The sequence below is a fragment of the Pangasianodon hypophthalmus genome, chromosome 17 (genome assembly GCF_027358585.1).
Source record: "Pangasianodon hypophthalmus isolate fPanHyp1 chromosome 17, fPanHyp1.pri, whole genome shotgun sequence".
NCBI lineage: Eukaryota > Metazoa > Chordata > Actinopteri > Siluriformes > Pangasiidae > Pangasianodon > Pangasianodon hypophthalmus.
Window position 1 is genome coordinate 2,137,164 of NC_069726.1, and position 26,120 is coordinate 2,163,283.

The 26,120-nt window shown below is 41.4% G+C and overlaps 1 protein-coding gene across 1 annotated transcript in view; it reads left to right on the forward strand.

Moving 5' to 3' along the window:
* The window catches only part of pcdh1a (protocadherin 1a), an 83,396-nt gene extending 57,816 nt beyond the window's left edge, over positions 1-25,580 (forward strand). The window contains exon 5 of the mRNA XM_026943979.3: positions 9,522-25,580. Within this exon, the coding sequence (XP_026799780.1) occupies positions 9,522-9,877 (356 nt within the window). The 3' untranslated portion in view covers positions 9,878-25,580. The remainder of the gene's footprint in view (positions 1-9,521) is intronic.
* The last annotated feature ends 540 nt before the right edge of the window (positions 25,581-26,120 follow it).

Here is a 26,120-nt window from a genome sequence, read left to right on the forward strand (position 1 = left end):
GGTAACCAGGGCATCTGAGATTTTATCGTTTATTTATAATGAATTTCTTGTCGTTTAATGAATGATAAGACAACAATGGGGCGCTACAGCCAAGATCTCCCATGATATCAGAAAACAACCTACAGTATAAAGACACAAAGCTTGATTTTCCTTTAGAAACTTTTCTACACACATCAGCATACACACGTGTAGAAGATATTTCTGTAGAGCTGCTTTGTGACAACGTCCGTTATTAAAAGTGCTATACAAATAAAATTGAATTGAATTGAATCACTGAGTTGTGTAGATACCTGTATCGCCATGGCGGATTTAACAGAGTTTACTCTGTTGGCTGTCCATGACCCCGGCCTGTGTACTGTGTGCAGCAGGGAGAGTTGAGCCCCAGATGGACGTGTTTACACGTGCACTCACTGTCCACAACATGACTTCTCTTTGAAGCCAGCAAAGGCGCCTTTCCACATATGGACAGCACAGAGAGGGATGGAGATAAAATGGACTTTACACAGCATTTGCATAAAGATGAGGAGGTCGGAGTGAGGCAGTGTGACTCTTTCACCCTACCGACGATGTTGCAGTGCATCCCGAAGCCCTTATGGCATAACGGCTCCTTCAAACGTTTCATCAACTCTTATTTATAATTTCTGTATGCTTCATCATGTTTCCATTATATGTTTAATCTTCATTCCTCCCTTATCTCAGTAGTATGTCTGCGGGAGTGTTAGCGTGGAAAAAAGAGAGCGAGACAGACTGAGGAACAGAGTGCGAGTCTGAGGGGGCTTGTTTGTCTTGCGGCTGCCAGCTTGGGTGTATGCCCGGGTGCCAGCGTGGCGTGGCGACGCGGGACACGGCTCTGCTCACACAGATGGCGCCGGGCCTCATCAGAGCCCTGCCTGTTAGTAGAATTGATTGTGCCGGCCTGAGCCAGCTTCTCCTGAGCTCCTGTCACCTCGGGCAAGAGCCCACAAGAAGCTGGCTTTTTCTGTTTCACCCCCAGTGTGGGGCATTTGGGCTGCGAGGGATTTTTGGTCAAACAATAGGGGGGAGAGCCTTGAGACAGGTTTCCGCCACTAATCTGGCATCATTCTTTAGAGCTTCATTGTGTCAAGGTTTAGTTTTTGCTCCTGTTTTGTTTGTAATTGTCCTTAATGGAGAGTTAGCAGGACGGCAGCAGAATTACAATGTCTGTCCCGATACTTGCACCAGCATCAAGGAAGTCTGGGCCTTTTATTTGTTTTTCGACGCATATTAATGGGTAGATTAATGTGAACGTGGAACAACAGGAGAGTTCTAGCTTTCATTCGACCCCTTCTCCTTGCCCTCCTCAAGCATCGTTATTATACACCCCGTCCTTACTGATATGTTGACAAAAATCACATCCATGCCTGTCTTCTCTGTTGGGACAGCGAATCCTTACACTCCTCTCTTGGCCCTTTGCAGATAAAAATCTGATGATTATCTGCTTTACAACACGTTAGCGTCAGCAGCGGTAGCGCCAGGCCGACAATATGATGACACTGATTACATCCTCATCATGTCAGATAGCAGGAGCACACACTTGGAGTGCTTTCATGCTCCCTATGTTCGATGTCCTCCAAATAACATCCCATTTTCCAGAAGTTACATCAGACTGTCAGACGAGGCTCATTTGGCATTTTATAGAGAATTAGAGTAGTCACGTGGGAAGCATCTAAATACAGGATTGACCCACATAAGAAAGCCGTCATCAAGTTTTATTTTACCTGCTTCTTTGGTTTTTAAATTGTTTATATGTTTTCAATAATATATTATTCAAGTTTAGTTCATTAAAATAAAAATATAAAATGATTTTCTTCCGATTCTCATCCCATAATCTTGTCTCAACTACTCAAAAGCTGTCAGTCAGAGAGGGTGTTGCCAGCCACTTTAACGTTATGAACCACCAACTATAAAATGTTGAAAGGGAGCTAAGCTTGCTTTACATAAAGAGTCAGGCACGTGTGATTGGAAGCCAGTTCAAACAAGGAAATTATAATCTTTGGATTCTCATGAGTGAATGTGGCATCATGTGGTTCCAAACTTATGATCTTCCAACAGTAAGGAGAGACTTCAGACATCTGAGATACTCGGCATTTGCATGAGCTGTACCGGATCATTAAAGAAGCAGTCATAATTAATACAATCAGAATCACTCTTTTCCTTTCAATCAGAGCAGCATTACATAACCATGGACGTCTGTAAGCTCAAGTATGCAGAAAAGGGCGGTTAGCATTTACATCAGATGTTTGTTTCACTGTTTTCTTAATGTTACTTGTGACAAAAAATAAAGATGGCCAGCTACGAATTGTTAGTAGTTTAGTGAATCATGAACTATGTCTCCAGAATGTTGTCTGCTAGCTAAGAAAGTAGTGTATGTGCATTTTCCTGCAATTATGCGCAGCAAGATGGTATTAAACAGGCCTCTACTGTGCATGGCAACAACTTTCCAATATATCGCACTCTTAATATGGCTCGGGTTACTTTTCTGTATATCCTCTCCATTACGAAGTAACAGAGCTGTTGTTCTCAGATTAATGTGAGTATTATATAGCATTTTTTAGGCTACCAGGGGAAAACCTTGGCTGATGCTGTGTGTTTGTCTGAGCTGGCATTTTATAGAGCGAGCGAGTGGCTGGAGAGAGTACGACTCCATAATGAGGCCAGGAGAATAATGTCTCCATCAGGTGTAGCCCTGAGCTGTGGATTGCTGCATCAGGAGACATGAGAGAATGGGTTAATTAGACAATCCTAGGAATCATAAAGTCAATTCAATGTTTATTGTCCACGTCTGAAACATTGAGCCTTCAGACAAAACACTGGGCTGTGTACACAGGAGTGTATAAAGAGTAAATATGCCCAGTAGCACAGTGCTAACGCTGTAATGCTGCAGATAGAACATGGAAGCAGGGGAGCAGCAACTGAAAATTTGGTTAACGGCAGCAACATTGGTATCCATGTTTTGGCAAAGTCCAAGCGGTTAAGGACTGGAGTCTATTCAGGGGTGGGCAAATTATTAATTATTAATTAGCAAGCCCACCAGGCAAGTAAAAGCTCCAATGTGTCTCATGTTTTGCCTGCCTGGAAAATGGCTAGGCTAAAAATTCCTAAATACCATAATGTAATAACGAATGATGAGCTAGTTGTCTAGTTAAGTGCAATAATATTGGCTATATAGGAAACAAAGGATTATATGATTATTTTCCTGACAAAGTTTCTAATAGAGAAAAATGTGCAGCAGGTAGTGGGATTTAGTGGTAGTCACTAGCTTGCTACCTAGCTAAGCATATGACAAATGATAACCTATCACTTCACGCCATCATGTTAGCTTTGAACAGTGGGTACAACATGTGATGCAGCATCTTGGCAATGCCTACAACGTTTTCCGCTGCTCTGTAATTAGGCATGATTTTGTTAGTGGGAACATATACCATTATCCTCACTTAGCCTTTAAGAGCAGGTAAAACAGTGGGCACTTTAGGGAGCCTGCTGGCTCGCGGCCTGATCTCTTTCCGCCCCAGTTGGGTCTCCCGTGTGCCGCGTGGGTACGGAGACACCCTGGAGCATTTTCCTCCATCGCTGCAGAGGAACAAAGGCAGACAGCTAGTCAAGCACTCTCTAAGTACTGCGGTGCCCTGCCATGATGGCTGCCACTTGAGAGATTGGGGCTGCTCAGAACTGACATGCACATGCACTTCCCTTATTTTCCGCCGGGCTCAGAGGAACAGGGCAATCTGACTCTCTTTCTTTGCCAACAACTCAAGCTGCAGCCTGATACACACATCCATATTTTAAACACTGCTATGAGCTATGACTGTCCGTGCTTTGCTCGGTTGCCACTACCTTGTTCATTAATATACGCGGATGATATAGCCATCCAGCAGTGTGCCAGCCCCTTAATTGTTCCCTTACAGTCCAATAGCAAGCTGATAGCGTGCCAAAGCAGGGTGGACCTGCCAGCCATCTCCATAATAAAGGCCAACACAGTGCCACCTCCCCTCAGCCAAGAGCCAGCGTTCCACAGCCAAGAGGAAAACGATCGCTAGTCTTAGCATCGCAGGCCATCAGGAGAACCTGGCAGCACCATGCGGCTAATCAGCTTGCATCGCTAGCCCTACTTCCTTTTCCTGCTGCTACAGCGCCACGCCCTTTCTCTGTCTAATTTTTATCCAGTTTGGAGGCTTATAGTAGTGGCCACTCACCCTGACCTCGATCATCTGAAATAGAAATTGAAATAGACACGAAATAGACCTTTTGTTTTTGGAGTGACGTATCTGAGGCTCAGTAGATCAGTAGAGAAAAATAGAGCTTGTTGTTTATGTCTCTGGTTACACAAAGAGACCATCTTTGGCCTCCACATTTAGGCCGTTCTATAATTTCCCGCCGTAGAGGAATCACCTGTCTGCTTTAAATGCCAGCCGAGTATTTCAGCATGAGTTTAAAACCAGCACAGGCTCAAGATAAAGCAGGTCAACGAACCCGTTTCTGGTCCAATATGTGCATGTATTACTTCTCTTACTTCTCTGAGACTTTTTTCCCTCTTTTCCAATGGCAGAGAACATGACGAACTCAGAGGTGTCAGCTTGTTAGACTCCGCTCCCGAATATGATAACAACCCCAGCATGCCACAATGAAAAAAAATGAAAACAAAATACACAGCTTGTGTCATTCTTCTCCTACAAGATGGTTTCCTCGTGTCATTATCTCGATACAGACAGCATTGTCTTTAGTGCTAGCAGCAGGGAGCCTGGCGTTTTGGAAGAGGGAATAAAGCGTGCGTTTAGTTTCATTTCGGAAATGCTTCGCACAATGGATTAAAAGCATGAATGACCATGGATCAAGACAGATGTCTCTCCATTCGAGGCTGTAACTTCCAGTTGATTAGAGCACGGTGGAGCACTCGCTCTCAGCAGGTGTCGAGAGAGAGAGAGAGAGAGAGAGAGAGAGAGAGAGTGAGGGTGGAATCAAACGGAGCAGCCCTCCTGTGCCCCTGAGTAGAAGATCAGATGGAGAACAAACCTGTCACAAACACACAAGCCTGACGCAAGCCCACTGCAAAACCTGCTGCACGCAACGTGTGTGTGTGTGTGTGTGTGTGTGTGTCTGTGTCTGGCTTGCGCTCTCTACCTTTGTCTCTGTCACTCTCATTTTCTCCCTCATCTTCCTCTCTCTATTTTTCCTTCTCTTCTTTCCCACTCTCCTGCTGTCTCACTCTCTTCCCCTCTCTAGCCATTCCTCCTCTACTCCCCCCATCACTTGCTTCCATCTCTTTCTCACTCATCTCTCTTGTTTTCTTTCTCTTCTTTCTTTTATTGCTTATTTCTCTCCTCTTTCTCCCTTATATCTGTTTTCTTTCACCAATTTTGCTCCTTTCTTCTCATTTTGTTTTCTTTTTTCCTTCAGTTCTGTTTATCCCTTCCATCTCTGCTATCTCTCACCCATCTTTCTATCTCTCTTTCCTTTTCATCTCTCTTTTTCTTCTTTCATTGGTTCTCCTTCTCTGTCTCTCTATCTTATTTTCTTACTCTTCCTACTTAATCTCTCTCTCTCTCTTTCTGTTCTTCCATTTTTTCCCCTCCCTATGCTTCACTAACCATATCATAATGGAAATGCTTTGGCTGTGTGCTGAGAAATATGTTTTAATAAAGTTTTGGTTAGAATTCAATTTCTCTCTCTCTCTCTCTCTCTCTCTCCCTCCCTTATCTGTGTTTCTCATTGTTCCTCTTTCCCCCTGACTTTCTACCTCTCTTTTTCTTTCTCTCTCTCTCGGAGCGAGGGATGAAGTCCCCTGGGCTGAAGCCACAGCGTGTTTGCCAACCTGCATGCTTTCAGGCTTTTATTGTGCAGTGAGAAAATGGAAGATTTTCTTCTTCTTCTTCTTCTTCTTCTTCATCTTCTTTGTCTTCCCCCAACGCAATCACCTGCTCCCTAAATCCCATTATCTACTGCTTAGAGCCTCTGGCACCTCCTCTCTCTCTCTCTATCTCACACACACACACACACACACACAAAACCATACACACACATTGAGTTACATTCACTCCCTCTTTTTCCCTCTGTCTCATACACACACACTCCACAGCCTACCCATCTCTAACACAATTTCTGCTTCCCATGTGGTTACACACACACACACACACACACACACACACACACACACAGTGTGGCCAGCAGGAGGCTAGGAGCTGATTTACTCACATTACACTTCGATCATGAAACAACTGCGCATGATATAAAGCAACATCCGTCCATCTTTTACCCCTCCACCACACACAGCGCTGCTGAATTCTGGGTGCTGGTTGGTTAGAAGGTGTTGATTAATTTTCCATTACAGCAGCTCATATACTTGAAACATGTAATCGTTGATAGGATGAAGTTTATTTAACATTTATGGAAGGAGTCTCCAGTGTCAATGCTTTGTAACAGTCAGAGGTAAAGCTGTAGATTTACATTTTCTGACATCTTCAGGACAAATCTTTGCAGAAATCTTTGCAGTTTCTCTGTAACATTACATTTTTCTCATCTTATTAACTTTAAGAGCAAAAAAAAAAGAGGCTGGTGAGGGAACGACTGTTTATAGCTGGTGTGAAGTGAGAACAGAAACTAACATGTTTCACGGACGTTCCACAGCATGAAATTTAACTAAATGGATAAAAAGTGTGTTGTTTTGTTCTTTAATAAGTTTTAGAAATGTCATTGTTATGAAATTTCTGTGGTGTAAGAGGAATAAAACTCTTTGCAGTGGTAACAGTAATTCCGCTTCATCAAACCACACCGTCATTGATTATTTTCCTATAACACCACAACACAGAGTGTTTTATTCATTACACTGTAACTATTATTAGGCCTTACAGTTTGGATTTGTAGTTTACTAGAAAATTTACTAATGGCAAAGTTTGTCTCGCTGTTCATGCTAAGTGTAATTAAGGTATCATTTTGACGCGCGTTTTTTTTTCTTAGCAATATATCTCCACATCTGATGAATATTCCTGAGTTGCTTTTTTCTATTTCTTCACCATACCTTTACATCATCCATGTGTGCTATTGTGTTATTGATTAGCTACTTTACGCTTATACCCCCCCCCACCACACACACACACACACACACACACACTTTTGAAAGCATGGATTTATGAGTTCCATTTGAGTGTGTGTTCAAGGATCTAAACAGTGTGCGCTCCACTCGTAGCTAGATTTGTACTCTGAGTGTGTGACCTTTTTAGTGTGCAGCCTTCAGGGTGTGTTGCACAATTTCCCTTTTTAACACATTCAGTATTTTGGAAATAATATGTATAAATATTTATGTGAAAGAGAAAGAGATGTTGGTGGTTTTTTAATTTCTGTTAAAGCTTCAAGGCTGTGTCCTAAGCTTAGGTGTAAAAAATGGTATTACATTTTTTTTTAGATTTTTTGACAGTAATTTGGTGACATCCCTTTGAGCCAATGACATTTAAAAGATGACGGGAAAGACGGCAGACACTCATGGGATGTCTTAATTTCCGAATTTAGAATTCAGGCCAGAGTGAAAATTTTTTTATTGAGTTTTTTTCTGCTGACAGAAAATTTTTATTATTTTTTTATATATATTCAGTATTTTCTGTGAGAAGTTTTAGCTACATTAACTGGCTTTGTAGCACTTTTGCAAAACTAAAGAAGCAAACGTCACACACCAAACATTTAGTGAGTTTTCAGTAAACTTTTAACAAAACTTTAGCGAAACTTTTCCTTCCTCGGCAGAGTGGCATCTCAAAGCCTCCATGTGTGGAGCTACATCATGTTTAACGCGCTCATCATCTCTCTACACACACGCTGAGAGAACACGTGTTGTTGAGGAGCACATCATGCTTTGGCACGCTCTTTATTTCTTTGTGTGTGTGTTTGAGTGGAGTTTGATTGTTTGAGGACACACACAGCAGTAGATACAGTAGATGGGTGTGCTCGCGGCTCCGCTCACTGGAATGAGGTCACTGGCTCTCGGCTGTGTTTAATTAATTAGGAAGAGTGGGATGGAAATGGAGAGCAATCAGGAGTGCGCTAATTTCAGCCCTGACACTCAATACACCAACATCCCGTCTGCCTCCAGGGCCAATCACATGCCTTTATAGGCCACACGAGGGGCGTGTCCACCTACTGGAGAGTGGGTGTGTACTTGCGTGCACAGTGTGTGTGTGTGTGTGTGTGTGTGTGTGTTTGTGTGTGTGTGTGTGTGTGCTAGTGCGTGCACGCTAGTGTCTTCATATGTTTATGTCCTGTATGTGTCTTGGTTTACTGAATTACGCTGGAAGTAAGTGTGTGTGTGTGTGTGCTAGAGCATGCACGCTAGAGTCTTCATATGTTTATGTCCTGTATGCATCTTGGTTTACTGAATTATGCCGGAAGCAAGTGTGTGTAAAGGTGTGTGTTTGTATTAAAGCATAAATCTCTGCACGTGTGTGTGGATGTATGAGATTGTGTACTAGTGTGTGTGGCGTCTGGATTAGTGTATTAGACTGGAAATCTCTGTGTGTATGGAGGGTGTGTGTTTATATTATCTAATAATTATCTGTGCATGCGGGTGTGTGAGATTATGTACAAGTGTGTGTGGGTGTGAGAGATTGAGTATGTGTGTGTGTGTGTGTGTGCGCGTGTGAGTGGGTGGGTTGCGTTGTCTGCGCTAGAGTGAGCATATGTGTATGTCTATGTCTGGGTTAGTGGATTAGACTTTAAGTGTTTATGTGTGTGTGTGGACATGTGGGTGTGTGTAATTGTGCGTCGTTGGTGTATGTGTAAGAATGTATGTGTGACTATGTTTGTACACGTGTCTGTATGCATGTGTGTGTGCACATTTAGTGCACTGGATCGTGTGTGTGTGTGTGTGTGTGTGTGTGTGTGTGTGCATATCCAGCACTGTTAATTGCACATCTCACTCAGGCCCCGCGTACAGAAATCACCTGCTCTGATCAAAGCCCCGCTGCAGTGAGTGCCCCATAGCAACACCGCAATAGTGCATAGCAACCACGACACCTCACATAGCGACCACGCCACCACGACGCATAGCAACTGCTCCACCTCACATAGCGACCACGCCGCCACAGTGCCTAGCAACCGCTCCCTAATCAGCGTGTGTGGCTGCAGGTGAAGCGCGCTCTCTCTCTCTCTCTCTCTCTCTCTTGTCCCATATACACCTTTATGCAAATTGTGGATTTCCATATCCATGAGTCTGAATGGAAACGACAGCGATTCAGAAAACGTTGGGGGGCGTTGCTGGGGTGTGATGGGGGGAGTGTTCAGGGTTATGAGAGGTGTACAGAGAGGAGGAGACACAGGATGATGGAGATTTCTGGAGTAAGTGAGGAGTGTGTTTAAATCTCTCCATTATGGCACACTTTTCATATACCTTCAGCTGTGTTTGCTTCATAAAATCATTTTCTCTTGTTGATATTTTTGGAAATTCACTTGCCGTTTGGATGTGCTCAAGGTATGTGTGAGTTATTTACTTTTATTTTTCTCTCTCTCTCTTTTCTCCGCAGATGTTCGGTCGCTTCCCGACGTGGCCATGACGGGAACCTGCAGTCAGGAGTGCAGTGAGCTCGGCCACTCGGACGCCTGCTGGATGCCTGGTCAGCCTTCACCCGCCCGCAAAGCACGCACGCTGCCCAAACTCTCCACCTTCGTGCCTTACCAGGAGAGAGGAGGGACCCTGGGACGACTGGCCAATGGCGAGCCCCGGCCCCGCCTCCCGCCCTCGCGCAGTGCCTACGCCCCCAGCGACCACGCCCCCAGCGATCACGTCCCGATGGAGGAGGTGCCTCTGAGCGTCACCTCCGAGTTCCCGCCCACCAGTCCCACCTCTAACCACGCCCCCAAACGGGAAATATACCTGTGAACGAAGCGGCGATTGACCTCTCCACTGAGGAATGGAATGAAAATATCACTCGAATAGCAAATTCGGGCTGTTAGTGAACTTTAAAAAAAAGTGTGGTAGAGTTGTACGTTTATTTATATTTCTATTTATTTATTCACCTATGAATTCATCTATTTATTACCGTGAGCTTTTTTTTTTCTTTTTCTTTTTTCACCTCCCCTCCTCCTTCTCCATGAACCATGATGAAAGCGCTCGAAGACTTTCTGAGTGACTTTAGCTTCGCTAGCCTGTGGAATGTTTACCAGATCTTTCCGAACAGTGTGACCTGTGCTGTAGTGCCATAAGCCTGAAGCTCTCGCTCGGCTTCTTCTTCTCTGAGTCTCCGCTACTTCCTGGACCGGGAGTCGCGATGGAGTGGTCTTAGTACATGTACAGCGATGTAAATACATTTCTATGATGTGTATATGTGAATATGAGGAACAGGCTTGAGCTGAGATCAAAAACAAAAAGAAAAAAAATGGTACATTCCGAAATCTATCAGCCTGAGGAGCAGGTGTTGGTGCTTCACCGTCAGCTCCACTCCAGCTTAAGTCTGTGTTTGTGTGTGTGTGTGTGTGGGTGGGTGTGTGTGTTTGCTAGGCTTGCTAGACTTCTGGAACTGCTGTATATGGGATACAAGTCGCTGCACACTATCACATACTTAACCAGTGTGTGAGTGTGTGTGTGAGTATGCGTGAGTGTGTGTGAGCATGTTTGGCACTGTGAACTCTAAACTCCACCCAGAAGGCAGGTAACGCTTCTCTAACACACACAGCCTGTTCCTTTACAAGTGAGGCGAGCTGGAAAGGCTTTTCTTTCGGGAAAGGAAAAAAATCTGCACTGAGCCTCTGTGGCATCTCAGCAGGATTACGGGACCGGACCTACCGACTGTCCCGTCCATCACAGGGCCTCACCACATGGCTGTTCTTCATTTTTTAACGTATCCTTTTTATCATCGTCACGGCCTCGTGTTCTGAAACCTGTTTAGGTCTCAAGAACGTTTTTTCAATGCCTTAAAAAAAAGATATTTGTATCTAACAATCATAATCGTTGAGTTCGATTGATAATCTCGCCTGACCTCACGAGCATGTCAGTGGTGCATGTGTTTCCAGTCAGGAGTGACTCAAAGGTCACAAGCGAAATGACATGAAATGAAACGAAATTGCCTCAATCTATTTATTCATTCTTTCAATTTCCACTGACCCAGTGTCCTTTCTCTAAATTGGACTGATTTCTGAAGGCAACTTATTAGCATAAACAGCTGGACAGTGCAGTTACAGGGAGGACTGCCCTTTTTATGTGTGATTACGGTAATGACACGACAAGTGTGGCTACTTTTCTCCGAAGCAAACTGCAGTCTAACACTGAGTAATCATCCGAGTGGTGCCGCTAAGCCCAGGAGCGTCACGGTGCGTTACGATATCTTCATCACTACGCTAACGTGACCTCCATGGTGCATGCCAGTGTGTATGTGAGCGAGTGTGTGTGTATCTGTGAGCAAGCAGTTGCAGTGCAGTGGCCATAGAACTAATTAGAGACTGGTGTGTGTGTGTGTGTGTGTGTGTGTGTTTGTGCGAACCCTCAGAGCTGGGAGACGATCGCCACACTAACTCACAGCTCCTACCTCATCGGCGCCCCCTCTGGCACCTTGCAGAGAATAATTAACACACAGAACATATGGACACGACTGTGATTCAATAAGGCGACCCGTTACGGCGCCTTGCGGAATAAAAGCACATTACGCTGTTCTTTGAAGCCATTCCGTGACTGTGACAATAAAAAAATACATAAATACAGTGAGAGGCATGATCTGGTGCAGTTAGCGCTTCTCGTCCGTTTCTCTGTGTGCCCAGCTCTGATGTGGCTAAGCGCAAGTTCTCTGACCTGAACATAAATCGGCTAGACCATTCTGCTGCCGAGAATCCGAGTGTGTGTTTAAAACACCACAGGCTGAGACTGCTTTTTCTCGGAAAAATTCACCCTGAACAAGTCGCATATTAATCTTTATAATTAACAACATCCAAGATTCATTTGCTAATGAAAATCTGAGTTGACTGTTTCCACTTAATGGAATCCTACATTACCCACAATGCTGTGTGACTACCTGCTGATGGTGCAGTGGGATTTAGCCCTCACTTCAGCTCTACTTAAAGAGAGCGATGCAGCAGTGCTTTAGTCTTTTAGTCTGTCCAGCTCTCTCACCTCCTCATCTGTACACTCTGCTCAAACAGATCAGCTTCCAAAGCTTCAACTCTCATGCTAATTACCATCGCGCTCGTATGTCACTAACTAGCCGAGCTGAGTCTCTGCTGAACACATCACATATATTTCAATATAAACACGTTTCATGTTTCAGGGTGGAGTTTTCCTTGAAGATTTCCTGACACTGAATTAAAGTCAGAATTTCTGGGTTCGACTTTTTTCCACACTGACCTGAGACGTTTCGAATCACGGGTTCGATCTTTTGCGAATCCAGCCTCTTCTTCGGGGCAAGTCCTTTAGGCCGAATGTGAAAACTCTTTACTCGTCGTCGTTTATTTAAAAACTGGTGTTTAGACATGTGCTCTCTTGCTGTTCGGTGTCCGTAGCTGAGGAACTATGGGTGTGATACAGTCGTGGTGAGAGAGGAAAGTTTTTATTTCATTTCTTTTCCCAATGAACGCAGTGCTGTTTTGTGGCTAGCATCTCTAGAAGGTGTTCTGTACATAGACCTTTCTCCCCCCAGTGTGTGCCGTCGGGCTGCGGCCAGTTTAGCATGAATTCCAAAGATAATCGGTAGAAATCGTTTGCTGTTCTTCGCTAAGGTGTTAGTGGTGGACGAGAAAACCTTCTTTTTCCTCTCTCTGTTTCGAAGTGAAAAACTCGAATCTCACCACACAGCCCCATCATCACTATTCACTGTTCACCCGAATCTAAAGACAGCTGCCTTGAAAGTATGTATTTTACAGGAGAGTTAAAAAAAATCGTTATCTTTAATTGTTGGTTATATTTATATAGGAATAAAAACTGCTTGTGATGCCCTGTTTTTTGTACAGTTTTATGTACATGCAAGTGAAGCTTTTTAAATCTCGCGACAAAAACGCTGACGGCATATAAAAATCGTAAAAAAAAAAAAAAGTGTTTATTGAGACGTGCACATCTTTGCCTTGGTTGAGTTGATTCTTTGGCTGAGTCGGTGTGAATGTGGCCGTTCTATGCCTGCACCATAGTCGTTTCACTGGCTCCCACTTCCTGAGGGCTTCATCTGAAACTCTTTTCTGCGTTTATCGTGAACAGTGGGCCGTCCGATCCTCTCCGTTCGTTTGATTCCCGCGTGTTATGTTTCATTCTGTTTTCCGCATGTTGAGAATATACCCCTTGTAATAAGTCCTTCTTGGAAAAAAGAGTTTGTAATAAAATGAGTAAAGAGAAATGAACATGCCTGTTGAGTCATTGTTTATGGGTGAAAGCAAGACCTTGATTTCTGTGCATTATGTAAAGAATAAAATACTCAGTGTCATGCTGTTAAAGGAAACTAATCGACGGTGGGGTGGTGCGACAGGAGGCGGATTATTTTTTTATAACAGCACGTCCCGAAGTGTGTTATTCTTCTTATACAGCAGCAATCTGCCAATGATTATAATTTTTTTATTTCTTTGCTGAAAGACACACCATACTTTTTATCAGTTTACAGTTACATTTAATGGTGTTCAGTGGGGTTGAGGTCAGGGCTCTGTGCAGGACACTCAAGTTCTTCCACTCCATGTCTTCATGGAGCTCGCTTTGTGCACAGGGGCATCGTCATGCTGGAACAGGGTTTGAGCCTCTTAGTTCCAGTGAAGGGAAACTGTAATACTACAGTATACAAAGACATTCTATACAATTGTGTGCTTCTAACTTTGGGGCAACAGTTTTGGGGAAGAACCACGTATGGGTGTGATGATCAGATGTCCACATACTTTTGGCCGTATAGTGTATATCATATAAAATATATGCTGCTGAGCAGCAACAACAAAACAACATAAAAATTTTTTCCAGGTATCATGGCATCTCGAGCTGAGATCATGGGTTTGGGTTTTACTCTGGCCAGACCCTGATGGAAGCTGAAGAGCAAAATGTTATATTGAGTTTGAGGATAGTGAGCAGCTCTTATGTCTGGAAGTAACCCAACCCCAAATGTCCATCAATATTAATGCACTTAGATAACAGATTGTCCCAGCAGCACTGAGCCGAAGATTGGAGATGGAATAGGAAGTGTGTTTTGAAAAGGCAGAGGGTGGGATATTAGGCCAAAGATCTCACAGCCCTTGACAGCACAATAAAGACGATGCAGTAAAGATAATGCGGTGCAGATAAAAGACAATAAATCAATCCGCCTTTTATATGCCGCTGGAGGAGATGCCACCTCGCATGAACAAATGATTGTGTTTGAAGATGGAAATAAATGGCCGTGAGATGAGAAAGTGAAGCCATACAGGAGAGATACAGACAGGTCAAAGAGATGAGGCAAGAGGAAATAGCGAGTAAATGCGACGTGTAGATGAAAATATGCATGAGATGATGAGGAGCAGTGGGTCATACTGCCCCTACCTGTTATCAGGAGAACAGCAGCTGAGGGATTACACATTAATCTCAGTGCAGAAGATTAATGAATCTAATGCAACGACTTTCCTCTGGGGTTCAATTTCACATTCTTGGCACCAGTGGTGTGTTAGGATAATGATCAGATTAGACTGATCAAATGATAAAAACAGAGTCTGTGTCTCAAATTGCAGAAATGCCTACGTGACTGCAAGAAAGAGGATCAGCCACATGAAGTGTACTGTTATTACAAAAAAAATGTGTGAAAGCAAGACACATTATGGACTTAACAGGAAGACTGGAACAATTGGAGGCCATGTTTTATGCACCAAGCAATGTTTGGAATAGAAATTTTGGGTGGATGTTTTGGTGGGGCGGTAGTCATAACCGCCAGTGCCAAGTCAAGGTCAAGTCAAATGAAACGAGACTAAAAACGATCAAATCCTTTTCAAGGCAAAGCCTTTACTTTGACTAGTTGGCTTCATTTGTGCATTGCACCAATTATTAGGCTGTTTTCTAGAAGAAGAAATTACATCCTGTCAAACATCGTGCATGTGAAATGAAAGGACAATAAGAACAGTATCGTTTACAAACTCTCAGTCGAGACTAACACCATATTTAGTGAGACAAGTCAGAGACAATTCCAAGTTCATACAGAAAACTTCTTGAGACCGGACGCGAGTCCTACAGCCCAATTTCAGGTTGTAAAATGTAAAATTAGTGTTTGATAGGACTGAACAAAATCTTATATCACAATATGGATAATTTCATTTCTTAAAACAATATATATAGTGGGGTCCAAAAGTCTGAGAGCACTAGTGAAAATGCTTCTATTTTGCATTCTTTCAATTTAATACAACAGTTTTCCTTATAAATTATATTATCGACAACAACTTGAGTGAAAAGTAGAATCTTTGAAATATTTACATGAAATTCAGAGTTTCTTAGTATTCGGTATGTGTCCTTTCTTGCTTTAACGACAGCATGCACTGGAACTGGCACGGACTCCACACATTTGTGCGAAAGCTTATGATCCATTTTAGATCAAATCCATTGGAGTGTCGTCTGATTACACGCTTCAGTAGAAAAGATTAGACATGAGGAAAATTCTGTAGAAAGCAGTTAACATGGTCAATATCACACATTTGTTTACATTTAAAAAGGGACCTAGAATAGTGCAGAATCTTGAATATTAAACATTCACGATATTAAAAATTTATTTCTTTGTTTATATGTTGCAAAATTGAAAACCTTTAAAAACCTTCTGTTTATTTACAATTTTAAATGAAAAAAAAAATCTCAGATTTTCGATGTGGTCTCAGACTTTTGGACCCCACTGTATATCTAGGTATATTACGTTTTTCTCTAAAATTAATGAAAAAAAATAATAATAATAACTACATGCAAAAAAAGGGAAAATAAATAAAGACCCAAATAATAGCGAGACTTGAATAATATGTTTTACATGCAGTGTTACAAAAAAAAACACTACAGCTCATAACCAAAACATTCGCCAAAACTTCCATTTTGTTCAGGACAAAATTGTGCAACTTAAGTTTGTAAGAAGAGGATAAGGGTTTCACATTATAACTATTTCCAGAAATTCATATACGTCATATAATCCTTTCACTTGGTCTATGTTAATCCACTGAACCAGCATATGCTTGCCGTATGATATTACATTACATTTTAGCATGTCAATTAGTTTTCTGAGAAACTGAAACATAAGACTGGAAAGCACACGGGATCTTTTACTTGTCTGGTGGGCTAGCTAATGAATTTAGGATTTGTCCACCCCTGTATTAATACCCCACAAAAATCCAGGTACCTGGGGTCTGAATTTGTAGTATATAGTCACTGCATTGTCAACTGATCAGTTGCAGTCTGGAAGCAGCAAAGTATTTCAGATCAAACCGAACAACAGGAAAAAACTACGATGTATGGAGACAAAAATCTGGCAGCAAATCCATCATGGCTTGTTGTCGCCTTTTTTTTTTTTTTTGACTTTGATACCTTCATTTGTTATTCCTTCTCTGGCCTGAGTAGTGAACTGACAACATGGCTCATGCTAATTTTTTTTTTTTTGTACAAAGTATACATCTCATCAGTTCAGAAGGCACGGCACTAGTCAAAATTAGTAATGTGAAATTCCAGTATAAAACAAAGAAACCACTTAGAAATGTCTTTATAACACTGAACCAGTCATGAATGTTAAGCATTAAAAGATAAATATTATCTCCACTCAGTCATAATTGAGGAATATAAGATAACAGGACTTTTACAAGTTTTACTCGAATACGAGTTGATATAGAGTCTTATGCTCTCGTGCTGGTGTGTTCATTTCTGTCTGAGATGCTCTCACTGGTGGAACTTGCATGCATTGTGCTAATCGGTGTGCTCATTTGGTAGAAGGATGTCTTCTCCTGTTTGTCTTTTGCTTCCTCCTCTCCCTGAAGGTCATGCTTTTTTAAAAAGGCGCTTTTGATTGAGCCGGTGTCAGTGGCACATGTGTTGTTTAGAGGAGATTTGGAGTTTTGTTCTTTTGCTCTAAGACAAAAACTTGCCCTTGGGCTACGGTTGCTGTTGATCCAATGGTTGCTGTGGCAACCTTTCTCTCTCTCACTCTCTCTCTCTCTATGTCTTTCCATCACCCACGCACACACTCTCGCTTGCTCGGAGATTAGAGCCTGCATGCCTTGTAGCCTGTGCGCCAATTAAAACCGCTGTTTCCTGCACACATCGTTGCATTTCCTGTCTCTATGATAAACACGTACAGTTCGTAGTAAAAAACAGGACGGGGAAAAATGTAGAATAAATTGCGTGATGAAAATGTGTAGGTTGATGATGAAATTTGCGCCCAAGGCCTTGTTATATTCATCTACAATGCATTATGCTTACTTATACATATGTGTTATCACATTTCTTTTTCCATTTTTTCGATTTCTGCGCTCGCACTTCAGCACGACTGAAGAGTTTCAGTGAGATAGATTTTCATTACTGGGTTTACCCCTGAAGCAACCGTCAGAACAAGACTACATCTGGGGTAAGTGGATCACTGTGTATATTTTATACAGTAGCACTGTTGAATTCTGGATTCTGATTGGTTGTTTTTGTTTCTATAACAGCAGCTCTGACAGTAGCTGCAAATTCCAGGTTTATATTAGTGCGCTTGTTTTAATAGGTTATCGTTTCTGTGCTAACAGCTCATTCACAGAGACTTGTACAGTGGACGCTACACATAAAGGGATAAAAGAAATCATTGGTATGGTGACTTTCTGTAAGATGTTTATGTAAAATTTATGGAAGGACTCTCCAGTGTCATGACATTATAACAGTCAGAGGTATAACTTTAAGTTTTCTGACATCTTCAGAACAGAACAGGTTGCACTTTGCAGTTTCTCGGTAACATGACAAGCTGCGTTTTTTTACGTCTTATTACATCAAGAGAAAAAAGAGAAGCTAGTGAAGAACGACTGTTTATAGCTGCTATAACGTAAGTGAGAACAGGAATTAACTGTTTCGTGGGCATTCGACAACATTAAATGTAACTATAAACAGATAAAAAAGTACCTGTTCTTCCTTAGTAAATAAATAAACTTAATCATAAGCATATCGCTGTGGTATAAGAGGAATAAAACACTTTGGAGTGGTAACAGTAACTCTGCTTCATCACACCACTCCATCACTGGTTATTTTCATAAAGATTCTCCTCCTCTTTATTCCTCAAGCACAAATTTAAAAAATTACACTGCTTTAAAGAATTGCTTAAATCCTAGAAATGAATCTCGTTTTCATCCGTTTGTATTTCCATCTTCCTTATTGACCTCATAGACTAAAGATTTGAAAGTAATGACTGTTAAAATTAAATTAAAGAGGATGTGAGTGAAGTCATTAATTAGACTGCAGAGCATCTTCAACTTCATAATAGACACATGCAAACTTTGCAACTTTGCACACTGCGAGTCTTTTCACTTCTCTTTGTCTTTGTCTCACAGACGCACACACACATCATTTTCTTTTTTTTCATTTTTCAAAGGCAAGAATGTGGTCGTCTCTTGCTCAATGGTGTCTATGAAACATCTCACTAACTCATTTAACACTCTATTGCCTCGCACCTGAACTCAATCTTCGAATCATCTCTGATCCAGAAATACCTGAGAGCCATCCATCAGCACTGACAAGGACTCACACACACACACACACACACACACACCTGCATTTTGACTCATAGCAAAGACACTGCAGAATCTACAGACGACCCGCTCATGTGCATTCTCACTCACATACATGATCAATGATCCGAAACAGACTTCAGCCATCATCTGTGGGAAACAAAGGAGAAAAATAGAAACACTGAATATATTTTAGTTTGTTTTTCACTTCCTCATCCAAGGCCTTCTCCTGAATATTTGATAAAAGCAGTCAATATCTCTTAAAACAAACAAAAGAAAGGATTTCTGAAGACTCAGCTAAATGCCGCAGGTCTTGAAGGAGCAGCCATTAAAAATCTCTCGCCTCTTATTGTTGATGTTGGCAGCTAAAAGCCAGTGTGTGTGTGTGTGTGTGTGTATGCACACACTGCACAGCCCATTAAGACAGGATTACATAAATCACAGCGACGCGAGTGAGACTGCGGGAGCGCCGGGGCGTCCGGGAAAGCTCACTCTTCCTGCTCCCAGCCCACCCACTTAAAGCTGCTAATTTGCTTCTCCAAATCCAGACATGACAACTTCGGATTAATTTAATTAACCACAATTTAGCATCCGAAGGGAATCAGAATGCTTTTGGAAAGTGGACTCATGTCTAGTCAGCTGTTTGGTTCTTCAAACTTGTTTACTCCTGGGGTTATGGGACAAGGGGAAAACCGTCCCCCAAACATTCTTGTGGAGTTTGTTGTGTCACACTCCACAAGAATAATGTTTAGAGCTGTGCATTGAGCATTAGAGACAATGAAAGATGGGAAAACCCTAACGTGACCAAAATTGGTAAAACCAAAAATGGCAAACGCGAGAATTCACAAGAATGTGTAAAATTATACCGAGGTGGAACTACTGCAAAATTAAACTCCAAACATCATAAAAAAGAAATTACAGAAAATAACAAACTGATCAGCAGCTGTGTTAAACAGAGTCCTAGCATATTCATAACACATGCAAAACACACACAATGGACATTCAAGCTGTGACATTAGCATTTTTAAAAATGTGTTTTCCCATCTGCAAGAAACCAGTGAAAAGTTTACAAAGTTCTCCACTGTGGAGGGTGTTTTTGAAACGCATTTCATGTGGATTCAAAGGCAAAACACAGAGGAAAAAAAAAAAAAAACAATGTTTACAAAAATATCTATATATGATTGGACAGGACCTGACGTTTTGTATAAGCTACATACTGCAGAGGTGCCAACATTTATGGTTTAGCCATGGTTAAGTGTTTTGACCTGGTCCTACAGTGATACTGGAGACACATACACAAAAAACAAGTTAAACAGTGATCAGAGCAAAAACGCAAACAAAATTCACCGGGAGTAAAAACTGGTTAATTGAAGAGAAAAACTTTATCTATGTGAAATTCGCAACTCTCGATCATTTTCTATTAAACCAGTATAAAACTAGAAGGCAGGGCCCCTGGTCCCTTTGTTTGGAATGGAAAGCCTCGCTTTTTCTTATCGTTGCTTGATGCACATCTGAAAAAAAAATTAGCTGAATAATGTTACCACAAGATTGTTTATAAAATAACATGCTTTTAACAAATGTGCAAGGTTGGCTGTGTTGTTTAACGATAGCGCACAACATTTCCCCTCCGTCCGCGCCAGCAGAGGTCACAATCACCAGAATAGTAACATGACCCCTGACATGCACTTCCTGGTTGCTTCCTGGTTTTCACAATATAAGCACATGGGGTCTTTGCAAAGGCAAAGTAAGTACTGAGCATTTTTAATATAAAAGAACATGTACCTTTTAAAGGTAACCAGTTAAACCCTAATTATTTTGAATATTGTTTGATTTAGATGTTACATGTTTGGCTGCAAACTAGTTTCATTCTCAGATTAGCAGAGCAAGCTACCTGTCCTAGCTATGTACACTCACCAACAGCAACCTTCTTTCAAAATGCTTTATTTTTCTTTATGCACATTTAATGAGTTGTTTTTCTTTCATTTGTGCGTATCCAACAGTAAGTGGGATCTAATTGCAGATTAGTTGTGAGTTGGGAACTAAAGAAATGTCAGACCACGCGCGACACAGGATTGGTCCAAGGAAACATGTGAACCGTCTGTTTGTATTTGTGGCTTTACCTAATTTGTTTAGAGTTGTGAAATTATATTTATTTAATTTATATTTCAATTGTCTCTGAAATTGTGTCGCCCACATACGTAGAATATAAATGCTCACGTCATTTTGCTGCTTGCTAGAGTTAATGTAGGGTTAATGTTTGTTACATCCAATTTTCAACTTGTCTATCAAGATCTGTATTAAACCCATCACATTTGACATCAGGGTTGAATGTTACAGCTGTGCGTCATCTATATTTTCTAAATTGCTTCATAATTTTACCTTAGAAAAATTATTTTGTGTACCTGTTTTAGTGGACAGTTATGTATCAGTTATTGAATAGTAAATCATCATCTTTTCAGTCATGGACAGTTAACTGTTAACACTCATGTGGATGCTTATGAATCCGAACACTTCTGCAGATTGCAGTTAAATATCATTTACATTTGATCATTTCTGCTGTTCCCATGAAGCCGTCCGGTCCACTGATATGGCGATATGGTAATTTTTCCCCCTCTGCCTGTTAGGAGATTTCTTGTTAGTGATGGTGGCACCTTGGATATTGCATTAATGTGTATTTTTTCACTTTTCTCAGGCACAAATCCTTACCTGAGAATGATCTAAGTCTGTGAATCAATTAAATGTGTTACCTTGCATTCACACTAGCAAGCAGCAAGTCACTATCAGTTTCTCTCTTGTGGTTGTATTGTTACTTGGTAGGTGGGGTAAGAAATGGCAGAAATGTAAATGCAGTGTGCTGTATTATTCATACACACTGACATTTTACTTTTGTGTTAAGTGTAGTTTAATATTATGATAAAACCTCAGTGTACACAATCTTTCACATGGAGAGATCTCCAAATCTCACTTTTCTCATGAGAGTTAGAAATAACCTGATAACAAACATATGGTGGTTGCTACAGCAATAAGAAAAAAAGAGAAATAAGAGATGAATTTGGAGGAAGGATTTGTGGTGTCACTGGAGCAAGAATTGCCTGTTCTGCAAGGAGAACTGGAGGTATAGGGAAATATAGCTATTTTTGAACTATGCACTATCAGGAATCATGCTGTATTTGCATTTTATTTATTTTTTTTTAGTCTTTGATGTTCATAATCACTGATTGTGTATGACCTGCCAAATAATTTCTTATAGAAACATTATTATTGTGTTTGTATTTTGCCTTCCCACACATATAAATGAACGATAGAACCTGAATTCAGGATTTCCTCTTGAACTCTAATTGGCTGTTGCGCATCTCTGTTCTTGGTACTTGACGCTACAAAATTTCAAACATGCTTAAAAATATCAGAGCCTACACGCTATTTGAGCGGTCACCATGGGAACACGCAGTGCTTTGTCGCAGATTCCCAGAAGGAAATTGGGCTAAAATTGTGTAGTGTTAAAAAAGGGTTTGTTGTTCTGGTTTAAGGGTGTGAGGAACCACACACTGATCTGACCTAAGAAAAATCCAGGCCCTACATTGTTGAGTGTATAGTGTAAGATTATAGAGTACGATTTGAGACAGTGCCTGTGTAATTATTACTCTTTGACAATAGGAAGGAGACAGGGAATATTGTGTGTTATGAGTCTGTGAGTCATGTTTATTTTCTCTCATTTCTCACTATTTTGCACCTAAGAACAATGTTTCATTTTGGTTAATTTTGACTGATCAGAGCAATGCCACCTACTCAACAATCACAGTGCTTCTACAATAATCAAGTCTCACGGGCACCGCTGGAGACCGATCACCTTCCTGTTTCACGAGACATTCAATCAGAGACAATAATGCTGGATTGAAACTGCAATCGTAACACAAGGTCGCGTCGTACTGAGGGGAAGAGTAATTGGAGAATGCCATGGTTTTCTTTCATAAGTGCTAACCAATTCAGCCTTACACGCCTTCGCAATATTGATGTGATGCTCTTTGCTGCCTTGCTTTTGTCTGATCACGGTCCTGCTTTTGCTTGAACTGCTGCTCTTTCACACACAATGAGCTGAAAAAAGCGCTCGAAAAAAGGACTTTCGCTTACTTCAGAAAAGAAGTGCTGCAAAAACATCATGGCTATTATATACAGCTTTTCCACTGAGCAATGCACTATAGCATGGCATGGTTACATAAAGACTTTCCTTTGCTCATCTCAGGACTCTTATTTATAGTACGCTCATTAGGGACGTAACATAATACAAATACATTATTTAAGATGAACCGATAATGTGTTCTAAACAGATACAAAATGCTAAATGCTGTAGGGGCATTTGTTCATTTTTGCTTCCATGCTTTGGCTCCACTCATCCTCTTGGATTGAATCATCACTGCAGACCAATCCAAAGTTCTTATATCCAGATGATGAAACATTTCTATCTTAATGGGCATGGTCTCTTCCAGGGTGACTCTGCCCCATCCACAGGGCATGAGGACTCACTGCAGTCTGAGGCTATGACCTTCACGCTCACCAGATATCGATTCAGTCGGGAGATTTTGGAGCAATGTGTTAGACAGCGCTCTCCACCACCACCACCATCAAAACACCAACCGAAGGAAAATTTTTCGGAAGAACAGTCATTGATCCAGTACAGTTCCAGAGATTGACGCCAAGGTGTATCATTCGTTGGCATAATGTGCAAAGTCTGAGCAAAGCTGTGCAATATGAATGCAGCAGGCTATTAGATGAGTACACATCTGTAAGGTCATGAGGTATAAGTGAAGCCCAGGAGATGAAGCTGTGCTGTAAAGCGCAGGCGTGAATAAAACGTGCACTGTTTGATTGGGTTTGTTCAGTTCAGGTGGGTGTTAGAAGGCAGGAAGGTGTTCAGAATGTTGCCGGAGGGAAGAAGCTTTTTCAGTAAAGGCCCTCAATGACTAGATGGTTTTCAGACCTAATCGAAGTTTCTTCTTTACTATCCTCTTTACAAACAAACAAAAAAAAAAACAACTTTAAGTGCTCAGTTTATGACTTGCTATTGGATTTTGCTTTCAGCCCATCGGTTGATGTTTGTCAGGAACATACCTGGACATTCTGCCTTCAGCATCTTTAGCCTCAGATACAGCACAGTAGTTCAGATTTCAGGAACCTCAACGTTTATATTTGCAGCATTCAGCAGATGCTCCAGAGAGACTCACAGAACTGTACTGTAGTCTCTACTGAAGAAGGATAGAGCAGGGAAAACTATAAAATGTGCAGAACAGAAAGATTACCAGGAACAGAGAGGGATCCTGTGGTTTAAAATGTGTTATGAATTTAGTGTTTAGAATATTCTTAATTATGAATAAATTCATTGTCATCTTCAGTAAAGAGCTTTATCCTGATCAGGGTTGCAGTGGATCTGTAGTTAATCCCAGGAGTACACCCTGGATGGGATGGCAGTCCATCTCACACACACACACACTCATTCACACATAGGGCAATTAAATTAACCAATCCACTCACCACCATGTTTTTGGGAGGTGGGAGGAAAGAGAAGAACCCAGAAGAAATTCCTGCAAGCATGGAAAGAACATGCATATGCTCAAGATGAAACCAGGGATGCTAGGAGGCAGCAACGCTACCCGCTGCGCCATCTTGAATAAAATGTCACATCAGTTTATATGAAGACTTTAATGCATGACTTCACTACGGGTGGTGATGGTTAATCGCCATTTAGTGTGTGCGCAGAGATTTAAAAATGGGAAAAGTGTATTTAGTATTTATGTATTTATTAATATCTGTCTCTCTCTGGGAGTGTAGAGACAAGGCCAGTCATGTTCTTTAGTTTAGTAAAGTGGTGTGCGTTCTATATTATTTGAGGATTTAGACACGGCTAGCAGGAATATGAGTTTGTACTACAGCCTTATGCAGCGTGTTCCTTTATTGATCCTCTTATGAATTACAATTTATATCCAGTGCAAACAATTACACATGCTGCTGATTAGACTCGGAGCAGTACGCATGCTTGCCATGCAGATTTTCTAATCAATTCAAACCACCTTTCCTTCTCATAAGACATTTGGCTGAAATATAGAAACACTGAAACACTGGGGAGCTGAAAAAAGTCTTTAGAGGAGTGGAAAGTTTGTAAGAAGCTGCTCTAGCTATACTGTCACCTATCACATCACAATGTTGAGGAGAGTATATTAGGAATACGTGCTGTTCCTGAGATCCCTTCACCCTTGCACCCTTTCCTTTCCCATCATGCCTGTCATCCTCTCCTTTTTTTTAGTGGTCAGTTGTTTAGATCCAATTTCATGGTCAATCATTCCTTTCTGGTCTGCTAGTCTGTCGTTTGTTTCATGCTCATTCCATTATTTCTTCTCCCGTTCAGTCATTTATTTCCAGGTCTGTGTAATAGCATGCTAAAACACTTTTCTTTATTTTCTTCTTTTTTCCCTATAGACCAAGAAGCTGTATATGGCTAGACCGTTACTTGGAAACTCTGCGTTAAAGAACTTCTTAAACCAAGTGAGAATAGTTGTCTCAGGATAACCAGGAAACCTCCTGAGGAGGCTGTCATAATGGACAGAATGAACAGTTGCTAAAGAAAAAAGTGAAAGGCGAGACTAAAAAAAGGAAAACAACAGAGATGGATCTTTTGTTGTGGGAGACACAGGGGGTGCAATTAAATATCACACTCTTGGTTGGGGTAAGCAGTTTTATTGAGAGCTGCAGCCAGGGGGTATGAAGCATCAGGCTAATGGGGAAGAGTGACATCGTGCTGCTTGGGAAAAAGTAACAGAACATTTTGATGATCGTTCAGTTACAGAATATCCCGCTGATTTTTTTCTTTCCCTCCCCAGAGTGCATTGGGCTAAACTGTCTCACATAACCCTGTGCCTTGTGATGGTTAACCGAGTTACCGTGGTAACTGCCCCAGTGTCTTTAAAAACAGGCTTACTGTTGGTTTTACAAAAGAACTGTTCATTTATTGATTTATTTCATGCAAATAAAGATCCTTAAGGCTACGCTCAAGGCAGCAAAAGACTCAAATCAACGTGGCGGACGTGATCACTCAGAGTGCCCCTTTTAAGAATTTGTTTAATAAACTCTGTTGATCTTCTGTAGAAATACTCTGAATTCTGTCTACATCACTGTCCTACAATTGCTGGCTCCTCTCCAGCTATCCGTCTGGCTTTTTTTTTTTTGGCTTCTTGACCAGAGCAACATTATGATGCAGTCTGGGAGTAGTAGGACATTCATTTGTTGGTTCTGCTATGATGGATTGTGTAAAAGTACAAGAAATTAGAAAGGCTGTATTATCACATATACACATACAGTACAGTACAGTGTTTTTTCTTCACAAATCTTAGCTTGTTAGAATGTTGGGGTCAGACTGCAAGGTCAGTTGTGATACAGTGCCCCTGGAGCTTACAGACCTGACTGTGGCAGAATGACAGCGCTAGGGCTTGAACTTATGACTTTCT